The sequence below is a fragment of the Callithrix jacchus genome, chromosome 4 (assembly GCF_049354715.1).
Source record: "Callithrix jacchus isolate 240 chromosome 4, calJac240_pri, whole genome shotgun sequence".
Lineage (NCBI taxonomy): Eukaryota > Metazoa > Chordata > Mammalia > Primates > Cebidae > Callithrix > Callithrix jacchus.
The window spans coordinates 129597133-129610947 of record NC_133505.1 but is presented as its reverse complement, the minus strand read 5'-3'; the positions used below and the strand labels follow the sequence as shown (position 1 = coordinate 129610947).

The 13815-nt window shown below is 34.3% G+C and overlaps 1 protein-coding gene across 1 annotated transcript in view; it reads right to left on the bottom strand.

Moving 5' to 3' along the window:
* Window positions 1–2247: 2247 nt before the first annotated feature.
* Window positions 2248–13815, bottom strand: part of CLVS2 (clavesin 2) — a 78405-nt gene continuing 66837 nt past the window's right edge. Inside the window, exon 6 of the mRNA XM_002746923.6 lies at window positions 2248–8665. Coding sequence (XP_002746969.1) covers window positions 8578–8665 — 88 coding nt within the window. The 3' untranslated portion in view covers window positions 2248–8577. The remainder of the gene's footprint in view (window positions 8666–13815) is intronic.

Here is a 13815-nt window from a genome sequence, read left to right as displayed (position 1 = left end):
TCACAAAGCCACTAAAAAACTGGATAACTTCTGACACATTTTCAAACATCTGTCCTTATTCTTCAGGTTATAGTTCTTCTTCAACATCACCTGCTAATCCTTTAAATTCGATGTCTTCTTAATAGAGGTTCTGGTAGGAGATTATAAAACAGGAGGCTTAAATTATTACAGCATTGGGAAAGGCACAACAATATAGCCAAGGAAAAGGAATAACATGTGTTTGGCAAGGATTAAAAGTTAAACTGCAAAGGATAAAAATCAGATACCTATCACACCAAGAACCAATATCTAGGACATTTAGTTACTAAAATTATGGAGAAGTCAGTCCAAATAGGAAATAAAAATTGGTGATAGTTAAAAAGAATTGTGGCTGTAAGGCTCTAAAAATGATAGCTAGAATTAAAGTAAAGAGAAGGGAGCAAGTTGAAAAGGCAGTTCAAATATATGTGAGCATGAGCAATTTCTATTATCTTGTGTCACAGCTATAAATTTTCATCATAAAAATTTAAAGATACGTAACATGAAACCCAATTGTTAAAAGTGTTCACAGACTAAGTGACTATAATATATAGATATCAAGATCCTATAAAGACCTTACAAACACCAAAATACTTCCTCATTCATTTTATAATTGTTGCAGAGAAGGTATGAACATGATTTCTTTCCTTTTTCCTCCTCCTCTTCTCTTTTCCATTAAAAGTAACTACATAGTCATATTCTCTTAAACTGGCTTCCAATACTGGAATAATGGTCATTTTAACTCCCTGCAATTTTTTAAAAACTGAAATTAACTATGATAATGAATAAAGAACAATTCCCTATAGTTTTAATCTCAAAATGACTTTTCACCTGAGCTATCTTGTAGTCTCTCCAAGAGTAAGCCATGTGGATACATATAGGCTCCAGTGACCCTGGAGTAACTTCTGAAGACAAAACTGAAACACTGATATAAAACTTAGGCTCAGGGATAGAGACCACAATTGAGAAGAGGAGGATATTATTTTTGATTCATGATTCCATCATCATGAGAGGAAGATAAATAACGAGATTTTTTTTAAATAAGAAAACAAGAAACTCTCCTTCAATGCATACTATACTGGGTGTTATGTATCTTGCTGAAACAAATTAGGACCTTCATGAAATCATTTTGGATTTGCTAAGTCCCAGGCACTGTTCAAGGCACCAGTAATGCAATAGTGAACAGACAGACAGAAATCCCTGCCCCTGTGGAGTTCACATTGCTATTGGGGGAAAATATAAAGTAAATAAATAAGCTGTGTGGTGTATCAGGCGATAAATGCTATGGAGAGGAAATACAGCAGAAAAGGAGAATGTGAAGAACCACGGGCTGTTTCATCTAAAATTGGGAAAGAGAGTCCTCATAAAGATGACATTTGAGCAAAGACCTGAAGGAGATGAGAGAATAAACCATGAGAATATCTGAAAGAAAGAGGCAAAGGAAACCAAAATGCCAAAGTCCTGAGGTAGAGGCATGCTTGGCAAGTTGCTGAAACAGCAAAGACGACAGTTTGGCAGCAGCAGATAAAGGAGAGATACTTAAGAGATTATCTAAGAAAAGTCAAGAATGGGGTAGAGAACTTCAAAAGCAAAAAATTAAAGTATTTAACAACTATTTTTGCATAATATTGGCAAAAATGCCAGGCCAATCAGAAACCATGGTATGCTGCTATACTGGTGCTTACTGCCTTCATATCAACACTTCTCATACCCTGTTGTAAAGACATTGGCTTTTACTCTTTCAAAGGATTTTGAGAACAAAATGATCTGAGCTACATTTTAAGAGACTCACTCTTGCTAATGTGTTGAAAATTGACTCTAGAAAAGAGGAGATGATTTTTTAGATTATTAAAATATTCCAGATTTAAAATGTTGAAGACTTGGGCTAATACAGTGATGATGAAGATTAGAGAAGTGATTAGAGTGTGGATATATTTTAAAGAGTCAACAGCATGAGCTAGCTGATTAGATGTAGTTTTGAGAGAAAAAGTGGAGGGAAAGAGAGGATGACTTCAAATTTTTTATTCCTAGAAACTGGAAGATTGGGGTTGACACAGAGTGAGATGAGAAGGCTAAAGGGGAAGCAGGGTCAGAGTGAAGGCAAAGCTTGGTTTTATAAATGTTAAATTCACATATCCATTAGCCATCCAATTAAAATTGTTAGCTATATGAATGAGGAGTAAGGGATATTACCAGTCTTCCCATGAATCCAAGACACAAAGAACACAATTTTCTAGCACTAAAACTTTATAATTATATTTCATAAAACTTTTAGGTAATAATTTATAAACAAGCATGCAAATATTTCAATCATATGCAACTAAGTGAATTATGTTCATATATGTATAATATAGCATTTTTTTCTTAAATGACAACAAAGTATTTGTGGCTTCTGCCTGATATTTTTGTGATACCAATTAGGGAAAAAAAAGGGAACAAAACAGCATATTTAATTTTATTTTCAGAGAAACAAGTAATCCTCAGAGGCACGAGTTTTTGATGACGTTGCTGTGTGGAAACTCGCTTCACAACAGAGATTTGACCATCACTTCCCCATGACCCCTTTTCACTTAAGTATTTAACTGTTGATATTAGAAACTCTTGACATTTTGAAATAGCTTTCTGCTTATAATTAAAATATTTTCTCCTCGGTCCTCCTGAAGAAGGAACACACTTTTTGGCAACCAGAGTGAAAACAATGGCTTTTCCTGTGTTTTTTCGTTGCCTGGGTTCATTCCCACTGTGGAATCATGGTTCTCCTGGCCTGCCTTTAGGAGGGAGCACCAATAATGATTCTGGATCACCTCAAGGATCCTGTGTAAAGAAAATCCTCTGAGTTTGGGCCAACGAAATTCATGAAGTCTACTTATAGATGGTTCTAGGCAAATGTAATTGAGTCTCTTTTACCTAATTAGATAACTTTTCATCCACAGATAGGTAAGTGAAAAAAACTTACTGAAGACACAAATGTATATTTAGTGAGTAAGCATTCTTTCTCAAATCAGGCTGAATTTTTTTTTAATTTCACAACATATTTTGACCTGGGATTACTTTTTTGAGGACCTATTTAAACCAATGCTTTCCTGTAATTCAAATTTCTAAATTTAATCTCTTGTCTAATCCATTTTATGTGTAAACATAAAAACACTAGTTATTTTATTTACTGATCATTCCATTGCTATATGTAATTATAATGTTAGCTTACTTCTTTCCAACTTTCCTTTGAAAGTTTGACTAGAAGTTATAGAATACTGAATGTCATTTTGATTAAACAACTACTATATATTTTCCTCTTTGATCCCCACACATACAAATATCACAAAATCTGAGGAATCCTAACTTAAATAGCTAAGCACAAGTTCTCTCAAAATAAAAATATAGTTAATTTTTAGACAACTTTTTAAAGACATCTCCATTTTATAGATGAAGCAGATCTGGGACTACCAAATTCAACATCAACCATATGCAAAATAAATGTATACATTTAAAATATAAAATATACAAAATTAAAGTATACATTTCTCTTAAACAGAAATGTATACCTATCCAAAAATTATATTATACTGTATTGGAAATTATGACTCCTTCAAAATGCCAAATTTTGTGTAGTACTAAACAAATAGTATGTAGTAGTAAAAATTAATAACATTGGAGCAAAATAGCAAATAATGTGCTCAGTATTCTTCAAGGACTTGTATTTTTCCTCTAGACATCTTTTATTTTTCCTGAATAGCTTTGAAAACAAAAGCTATTTGGTTTTCTGAGTTTTATTTATCATTTAAGCAAATGCAAAAATCTGAAAAATTGGATTAGAAACAAGACAATGATTTGAATCTCTGTTAAATATAAATGAATTAAAGTTCATTGCCATTTTTTTAAGTAGTTGAGGATTGGCTGACTCTTAAAGCTGTTGTTAAAATTTATTTTGATTTTCACCTAGGGCCATCTCATTCACTGGGAAAAAACAAATCTTATAGAATAAATGCACTCATATTATCAAGGACAGAAATATTTGCCTTGAGACTTGAAACTAAGTCAAACACTGACAAAACAACTTCTAAATTTTAACAATTTCCACTATTTACCATGGCTGTATTGATTATATTTAAGTCTTATAATTAATTGATTTCTAAAATTTTATTTTAATAGCATCAATTGCACTCCTCCTTCTTTGAAAAAGGTCTAACTTGAGTGTTTCAATCCACAAAGTTGTTATTTCATATTTTTTTCTATAGTCCCAGGGAATTCATTCCCATATTTAGTACATAATAGAATCCACACCACTATTTTCATGTCTGAGGTTAGCCTCTAAATATTTATAAAATAAAAACTTTAATTCTTAAAAAATTAAATTATATGACTATGTCCTCTAAGCCATTAACATCATAATATAATAATGTTACAAAGCCAAACTTCTTTTGTATTTTTACTTATTTGTCCCTTTCATGTAGTAAATAATGTCAAATAATTTCAGTAGCATATGAGAAGCTATTTTTTTTCAACTAAAACAAAAGACCAAAAACAAGAAAACAAACCCTTTTCATTACTGAAGATAATTATACACCTTGCATATTTAACCAATCTTCTTTTGTTTCAATACATTGGTTTATAATCTGCCTCTTCTTGTATGATCAGTGACCTCACAAATTTCAAACACATTACTATGTTTCAGGCTATGTATTTATATAGCAGATCTAAAATGGAATATATCCTATGAGCTTATTGTTGTAAAAAATGTACATATACCATATCTCAAAGTTCAAATATCATGCTAGAGCTCTGCTCATTTTATTTTGTGTGCTGAAAATCTTTCTGAAGTGTCCTCATGGCTGATGGCAACTTTTCATGTAATCATTAATGAATATACACAAAGAAGCTGAGATATTATACACCAACCACACAAGGCAGACCTTTAAATAAAACAACAGAAGAGTGTACAGTCTCTCAGAAAGCTTTCTTAATGTAACTTCTTTAAAGGACAACAGACGTGTCCATAAACCTTTACATTATAGAAGCAAAGGAAGCCTGTCCCTGAAGACATACCCTATGGCTCTTTTTGTGAAGAGTCATAAATATATTCCCCAATATCTAAAACAACTCTCCAATTTCTTGATGCAATAGGACTTCTGTTCCCTCAAGAATATCACAGAAACTTCTCATTTAACAATATGACCTAGTTAACACTATTAAAAGAAGCTAGGTATGAATGTATAAATTTTTGGCTTTCCTGCTTATGAATGTATGAATTATTGGTACTATAAAGTAAATAAGCATTCTATATGAAAAACTTAGGAAATATCTCTGCTTACACTTATGCAAACCATTACTGAAATAAAAGAAATCATGCATGCCCACTTCAAAAACTTGCTTGCAAAACTGTTTAATACTTGTATATTGTTTTAGCATAGTGCCAGGTTTATCATTAACAAGGGTTAAAGTGTATTTTACTTACACAACAGAGACCTAATACTGTATGAGAATACTCAAACAAAGGCCTCAAATATCCTTCAAATATTTCAACTTTATAATATAGATTTATGTATTTACTTTTTGGAAGAGAGTACCAAATAAAATCCATATGCCAGTATCACTGCTTTATTCCATTTTCAAAGAGGCACTTCTTCATATTTCTTAGAGTATATTTTCATGATAATCTCTTCCTTCTTAAATAATAGTCAAAAATGCAGGCAAATGTCACTGACAACATGGTAAGAGATGTTATTTATTTTTAAACCAGCTTTGGAAGAAGCTGCCCCTGAAATAACTGGAAGAAAAAAAAGATACCAGAAATAGAAGATGGAACAGGCAGGGGGAAAGAAAAATGGACTACCGGCCTATTCCAAGTCAAATGTGGTAATTCTTTGAAGCCCACAGATTTCAAGTGACAAGGCAACTAAAATCCCTCTCAAAGTACAGATGCAAATTAATTAGAGAAAACAGTCTAGTGTGTTCGTGAGTGTGTAAGAGAGTGTGTGTGAGAGAGGGGGCAGTAAGTGGAGGTATACTATTGCAATTAAAATAAAAGAATATAGGCGTGCTTATAGGTATACAACTATAGGGTATAGATTATACAACAATAGACATAGCTATGTGACACAGAATATCATGAAGGGAAAAAGTCCTAAACAGTGCTAGATACCTGGTGCTGAGGGGTAAATTTATAAAGTTGAATGAATATCCCTTGACTGAGGTTCACAAGCATTACTAGAAAATGAGTTTAGTCACAGAGTGAACTATATATGGTAATTTCAAAACACATCATCATTGTCATTTGTTCATTCATTTTAAAATATTTTACACAATCTAGCCAACTCTCAATTGCTCATTTAAAGATGAGCAGTAATGCAATGCAAACTTTCCAAATGTGGGTCCGGGAGACAGTGTGAATGATACTTATAATTAGATAGGCATACATATAAAATATGCCTTTCTAGTTATTTTTATATATGACACTAACTTTACGATAGGGGAAAGAAGCTGCCAATGCTGGTTGACATCTGAAACTGGCAGAATTCTAAAAACTGGCAATAAATTGTACACATCAAGAGAAATTCATGAGAATAAAATGTTTTCTGCCCTCTGCACTTACAATGCTTCTATTTTATTCCAATGGATTGTACTGCATAAGGTTTATATAATCTATAAAGCCCTCGGCTACAAAATGTATGTCAGGTAGACAAGAATATAAGAATATCAATGGTTAGAATTCTCACAAAGGTAAGAACTGCTCAGACATGTCCCCAGTGCTTTCCAATCTCTGTAAAAGTAACAAGGAGAACAGGGTAACTGACACTCATTATTCTTCTGCACATGACTGGAGGTTGGCATTATTAAGGTCTTTCATTTGTGTTAATTAACGTACTTTTACACACTGGAGGCCGTCCATTGATACTCTGTACACTGATGTACTTAGCTTGCTTTTACAATTTTGGGCTATAGAATTCTAACAAATTTTGGAAGGTTTTGGCTCAAAAGTGTGAAGGCTGCCACATGCCTTTATTTTTGTTGGTTTCCAAGAGTTTCTGGAGATATTTTTCTTCCAAAAGAATATTTTAGGATAAACACTGAATCCCAAAATTTATTATGGGTGATAAAAATCATTTTTTCACATTGAAATTTAAAATAAAATTTTGTAAAATTTGCTGTAATTGTGAATTTTATGAAATAAGGCATTAAATATGCAAATTTCTAAATCCATGTATAAACTATTGCATGCTGTCTTAGATGCCTTCAGATGATTTCATTATATCTTCTGACTAAATGTGTTTTTTCAGCCTTTTCTGAAAAAAATTGTGGACAAATAGGATCACAAAGATAATTAACTTAAATTTGAAAAATAAAATTGGCTGTCACCTGATGCTACCCTACACTATGTTGAAATCTGTTGTTTCTTTGAAGGAAAAATATAGTTCAAATAAGATGGCACATATTTAAGATTGCATTATATATTAAATTGGAATTCCCTTAAATAGGTACACTGAAAGTCAGTTTCACTATTTCTCATTTTCATTAACTTCAGTGGAATAGTTTTCCAGTTATGTCACATAATTATCTATAACATCTTGAAGATCACTGAATATCTATAATTTATTTTATAATCCTGTTACATCAAGGATTTATTAGAGCTCAGTAAAAATATATATGTGAATATATATATGTTTTAACCAGTGCACAACAATTAGAAATGAGCCCCTTATGAAGCCAAAAATTTTATGTTCAAAATTATCTGTCAAAACACTATTCACATATAATTTCTCATTCTCTTGGCCAAAGAGCTTTGGGGGAAGAAATGTACTTAGAGTACATTAGAGAGAAAATGGGGTCTTGAATAAAGGGCACATCGTGAAGACAGCAATTTAAAAAGAGTCCACTCTCTTACAATTCTACGTCTTAACTGAGGAAACACATCTTTTCACAAGATTCCAGGAATTAAACAACATAGAAGAGTTCAAGTGTTCAGTTTACCAGCTCATCTGCCATTCCTTGCCTCCAAAATGCAAGTCCAATGATAGTTACTAAGACACATTTCTCTGAAATGAAAATCACTAGACAGGAAATACATTAATCATGAAATTTCCTAGAATCATTTAGTTGTGTGTGCCCATTAAAAGTATGTTTGAATACTGACAGAGTTTCAGAGAAAAACAATGAAACGATCACTATGATAGCTGAAATATGGCTTCATAGGAAAGAGGGCTACATTTAATTCGCTTTGATTGTGTCTTTTCTACTTTTTGTTATAGTTCGTATCACTGGCATGGAGTTTTGAGCCAACCGTTTTCCAAACTGAGTTAATACTGAAATGTACAAACTTGACATGAAGATTACATTATATTTACAAAGAACTTGGCACTTACAGAATAAATTATTGACATTTTAAAAATCCAGCTCAGGGCCCCCATGGTTCAGGCCAAGGAAAGCCTGATGCCTTATTATACATTATGCTACATTAACATGAATAAGTCAGTTTCCAGCTGGTAATTCCTCCACAGTGCTGTCCCTGTTGCTGAAAACCAATACTTTCAATTTCTAATCCATGAAGGGGATGTAGAGTAGTTATTAGTCCAGAGAAAGCAAAGGCTGCATGTTTTCTTCCTCATTTTTATCCATGCGTTTTAGTACTGTAGGATCCACTACTGATTGGGATCTGGAAAGGATAAAGCCAACAACATCAGTGAGTTATTACCAGATAATTGCACAGATGACATTCCCTCCTCTGTCTTTTTGTCATTACTTCTTCCAAGAATGTGGATTCCCTTCCTCTGTATCAAGGAATTTATGAACTGTGGATGTAGCACATTTAGAGAGAAACCACTGCTGGTGATGTTTTGCACTGGAGTAAGGAAACAATCTTCTCTGGCCTCTAACTAGAATAGTGAGTCGCCAATGCTTCTGAATAGAAAATACTAGGCTTAAGAGCGCTTCATAGTTGAGCAAGATTCTTTTCTTTGAGATATCAAAAATTTCTAGTGTAGGATAGATGTTTTCCAATAAAACATCTCCAAATGAAAAAAATTACAGTGAAATGATTATTATGATAAATTAAAAAGAAATAACAGGAGGCTTAATTCCAGTCTTTAAAAAATGCAACAAAAATGCACCTTTTTTTTCGGACCGTCATTTTTAGCTTGAATGATTGTATCAACAAAAAGATCAAAATTTGAATGGTTTTATTAAATATCCTAGTAGAATATCCAAATAAAATCAACCTTAATCTTGAAAGTTTCATGGAACAGTTATAGAATTTTAAAAAGTAAAAACCCCTCTTGTTTAGGCAACGATACGTTATGATTGGGAAAGCACATAATTTGAAAGCCCACTTATACATGACTTTGATAGCAGGTGGGGATTATATCTCCATTTATCATTAGGAAACCACAGGAGAGTTGGAAAGAGGAAAATCAATGAAACATGCTCCTGTCATAGCAGGAAGCTGCCATCTTAATAGCTATAGCATTTAGGAAGCAGCTGCCCTTTCAGAATTCTCCTTGGTAATGAATTCTTCCCCTGCTGCTGCATTCCAGCCAATTGGCTTTTGCTGTGACAATATGCCTCTTAGCAGATCTCATTAACTTCTGAAAAGACTATAAGCTAAAACACAACTGCACATGCAAATGAAAAAGAACAGCAACGGAACTAATTATCAAAGTAAAAATAATTACAGAATTAACTGATAAACTGACTCAATTTAAGTAAACTTAAATTCTTTTCCAAAGATGGAATGAAAATAAAGGTGAAAGCATCAAAATATTGAGAGATTTTTGTTCCCTAAGTGTCATTTACACTATTTTATCTCAATATTAAATGGGTATTAGATGCCTATCACAGAAAAAAGCCTGACTAAAGTTGTGTGTGTGTGTGTGTGTGTATAGGAGAGACAGAATAGGATGAGGAAAAGAAGGCAACCAGGAGAAAGAACAGAGAAGAGAGATTTTGTGACATATTATTATGCAATAATACATAACCATCTTCATTTAAACTACTTTAAACTACCATCTTTATTTAAAGCAAATAAAATACTTAGTGCACAAAACACTAAGTAATTAGACTTTTAACTTTGTTTTTAGGTAAGACCCAACTAAGCAAATTGGCTGTCAGATGAATTCATGTTAAAAGAGAAAGAGGCTCATTTAATGTCCTGTGCTAAAGTATTAATTTGACAACTGATATGCACTAGACGGGAAGTTCCATAAGCAGGGACTTTGTCAGTTTCTTTTCTTATTGTGAATACAATGTGCATCATAGGGCCTCAAAAAGAGTAAGATTTTCATGTCTTGACTTCTAGCCAGTAAACAATTTCCATATTGGAAGAACTTTGGTATGAAGCACTCAAAATGAAGAGTAATGAGGATAATAGAGAAAGCAATTCTATTTTCTTTATAGAAAATAAATTTTTAAAATTTCATAAAGTTAAATCTATTATATAAATTGTTAAGATATATCCTAATAATATTCCATAAGTATATACCAATGCTCTTCAGCCAGTACAAGGCACAAAATTAAAGCATTTGCCATAATATTCTCTTATACATTATACAGACATGCACACATATACACATTCTAAGTCTGTGTGTTTCAGGACTGTTTTTGAAAATATATTAGAGAATGTGACATTTGTAACAAAATATTTTAAAGTACAGTATACTGTTCAACCTAAGATTAAGTTTCCAGTTTGCTTTTATCATGCACTACAGATATGAAAATTGTTGGATGATGAATGCTAGTTCCATATGTGGAACAATTCCTCAATCACAGAACAAAAGTGAGTCAGAAACAATTTGTAATTAATTTTTTTTCTTTTTGGTATTTAGTTGTCCCAAGTGTATAGTTATTTAGTCCAACTTTTTTTACTCTCTTTTATGACAGAACAGGATTATTTGTGCAGAATCAGAAGTGATAATGAATTTATTTATTCCAGCCACAGTGGAGGGAGATGTCTGTCATTAACTCATACATCTCAGAGGTTTCTGGGGTTTTTTGTTTGTTTTGGTTTGGTTTTGCTTGAGCCAAAGGCTCACTATGTCATCCAGGCTGGAGTGAAGTGGAGCCATCTCAGCTCACTGCAACCTCTGCCTCCTTCAAGTGATCCTCCCACCTTGGCCTCCCCCAAGTAGCTGGGATTACAAGCATGCACCACCATGACTGGCTAATTTTTGTATATTTAGGAGAGGTGATTTTTCACCATGTTGGCAAGGCTGGTGTCAAACTCCTGACCTCAAATGATCCATCCTTCTCAGCCTCCCAAAATGCTGGGATTACAGGCATGGGCCACCATGCCCAGCCCATCTCAGGGGGTTTCTGCACAGCTTCTATTGTTTTCACAATGAATAACTTTTCTTTTTTTCTTGAAAACCAGTAATTTAGATTTAGGTATCCAATACTCCTTTCTCATGCATCTACAATACATAGTGTTTACGAACTAGATATTGGACAGAAGTGGATCGTAACTGCAGTTGCTAATAATATGATCATGGAAAGACTAAACTCCCTAAAATTTTGTTCTCAATTTTTGTAAAATGGGGAAAATAACACCCACATCATACAGTTACAGTGAGGATCAGAGGCAATAATGGATCTATAAACTCTGGCACAAATTCTGGCATATGGTTAAGAAAATGGCTCTGAATTACTATTGCCTATATACAGATATTAACATCACTACTTTGTAGTTATGTCACTTATCTTTCCTGTTTCTCAGTCTCTCTATCAATAAAATGTGGATACTACTACTTTATTAGTAGCTTTAAGAAGCAAATGAGTCAACATATACAGAGCATTGGAACGGGGTTTGGCATAGAGTAACAATAAATGCTTAACATTATTCGATATTCAGTAATCAGAAGTGCATGTCATGAAAATAAGTACTGTTACTCACTACTGTTTTATGCCAGGTACTATCATAGGCATTGACAACATAAGATAAAAGACATTCTCCAATTCTAAAATACTCAGTCAGGTGAATTTTGTATCTTTACACACAACTATGCCGTTCCTCCATAAATTTATGCCAAAAGACAAAGTCATCTTCTTAGACATCTAGCTACATCTATTCAAAAGAAGAATTATCGACAACATTTTAATGATGGAATGATTTTCTTCCTCTTAATCTAAAGATAACATAAAAGTACAAAAAGGAGAAAGGCCAAGGCAAATCAGTGTGGAACACAGGAGCAATCTTCTCTTCTCCTCAATGGTGAACTGCCATTCGCTGACAATCAGAACACAAGAATCAAGTGCAACATCTTTCTTAGTCTCATTCTTCAGGAGTTTTCCAATAGAATCATAAATATTTCATACGATACCAAACATATACCAAACAATGCCTAAAATTCTAATCAGCCCATGACACAAGCAAGAAACTCAGGATTGTGGCCGTTAATGGGCTATAAGCAAAGTGTTCAGGGTGGGAAATGGCCTAATTAACTGGGGAAGAGAATCAGTATACAAACAGTGGATAGACTGGGCTAAATCTACCAAGACAGGCCTTACTCAATTAAAATAATGTGAACAGAGGACAAAGCTAAACTATAGGAGGACATGAATTGATAAGTAAAGAGACTTTCCAGTTTTAGGAAGCCCCATATGAGTCAGCTTTGGCTGCCTGAACAATAGCAACAGTGACAACAATAGGAACCCAAAGAAGCCGCTGAGGTCTATCCTGCAAAGCCAGAACTCTGCAACGTAAAGGCAAGTACTGACACCGTGTCTGATGTCTCCTATTCAGTTATGAATACTGCACTTAAAGGGGACTACTGATGGACTGCAGAGCACACTCTTCCATGCATTCAACTAGTAATTGCTGAGCACCCTCTGTTGTTCCAGGACCTTCTCCAGGCACTGGAGATTCAGAGAACAGGGTAAACACAGTCAATATGGTCTCCCTGAAGCTTACTTTGGGATAGGGATCGGATATAAAATTAAATAAAATCAGCTATTTCACAGACTAAAAGCGCTATGAAGAGAATAAAATAAAGAAGGGTGTTGGACAGGGAGTGACCAGAATGAGGAGAAAGCAGAACTGACTAAGACCAGGTGGGTGACAAAGATGAAAAGACTTTCTCTTGAGAAGCTGACCTTTGATTGGGACTAGCCATTTGAAGATGAAGGAAAAGAGCATTCCAGGTGGTGGTGACAAGGGGACAAAGAGACTGTTGTGTCTGAAAAGCAGGGGAAGAGGAAGAAAATGGAATATACCTGTAGGAGAGAGGGAGGCAGGGTCAGACAAGGTAGCACCTTTTAAGCCATGATAAGGAGGTGATTCTATTTATTGCATAAATAGTGGTCATTAAAAATATAAAGCCAAGGCCTGCACAGTGGCTCACACCTGTAATCCCTCGGCTTTGAGAGGCCAAGGCAGGTGTATCACTTGAGGTCAGGAGTTTGACGCCAGTCTGCGCAACATAGTGAGACCTGGTCTCCAGGAAAGAAACCTTAAGTATTAGCCGGGCATGGTGACAGGCACTTATAGTCCCATCTACTTGGGGGACTGAGGTGGGAGCAGTGCTTGAGCCTGGGGAGGTTGAGGCTTCAGTGAGATATGATCACCCCACTGCACTCCAGCCTGGGCAACAAAGTGAGAACCTGCCTCAAAAAAATAAAATAAAGCCAAGATGTGAAATATCTAATTTATATTTTTAGAAGATTTTTGAATTGCCATGTGGATAATTAATTGGGGATAGGGGAGCAGGTAAGGCTGGAATTAATAAGCAGTTAAAATTTTTAGGGGGTGGGTGCAGCTGAGCAAAGTGCAGGTGATGTGTAGAAGTTACAGAGAAAAATGTGCTTACATGATGGGGC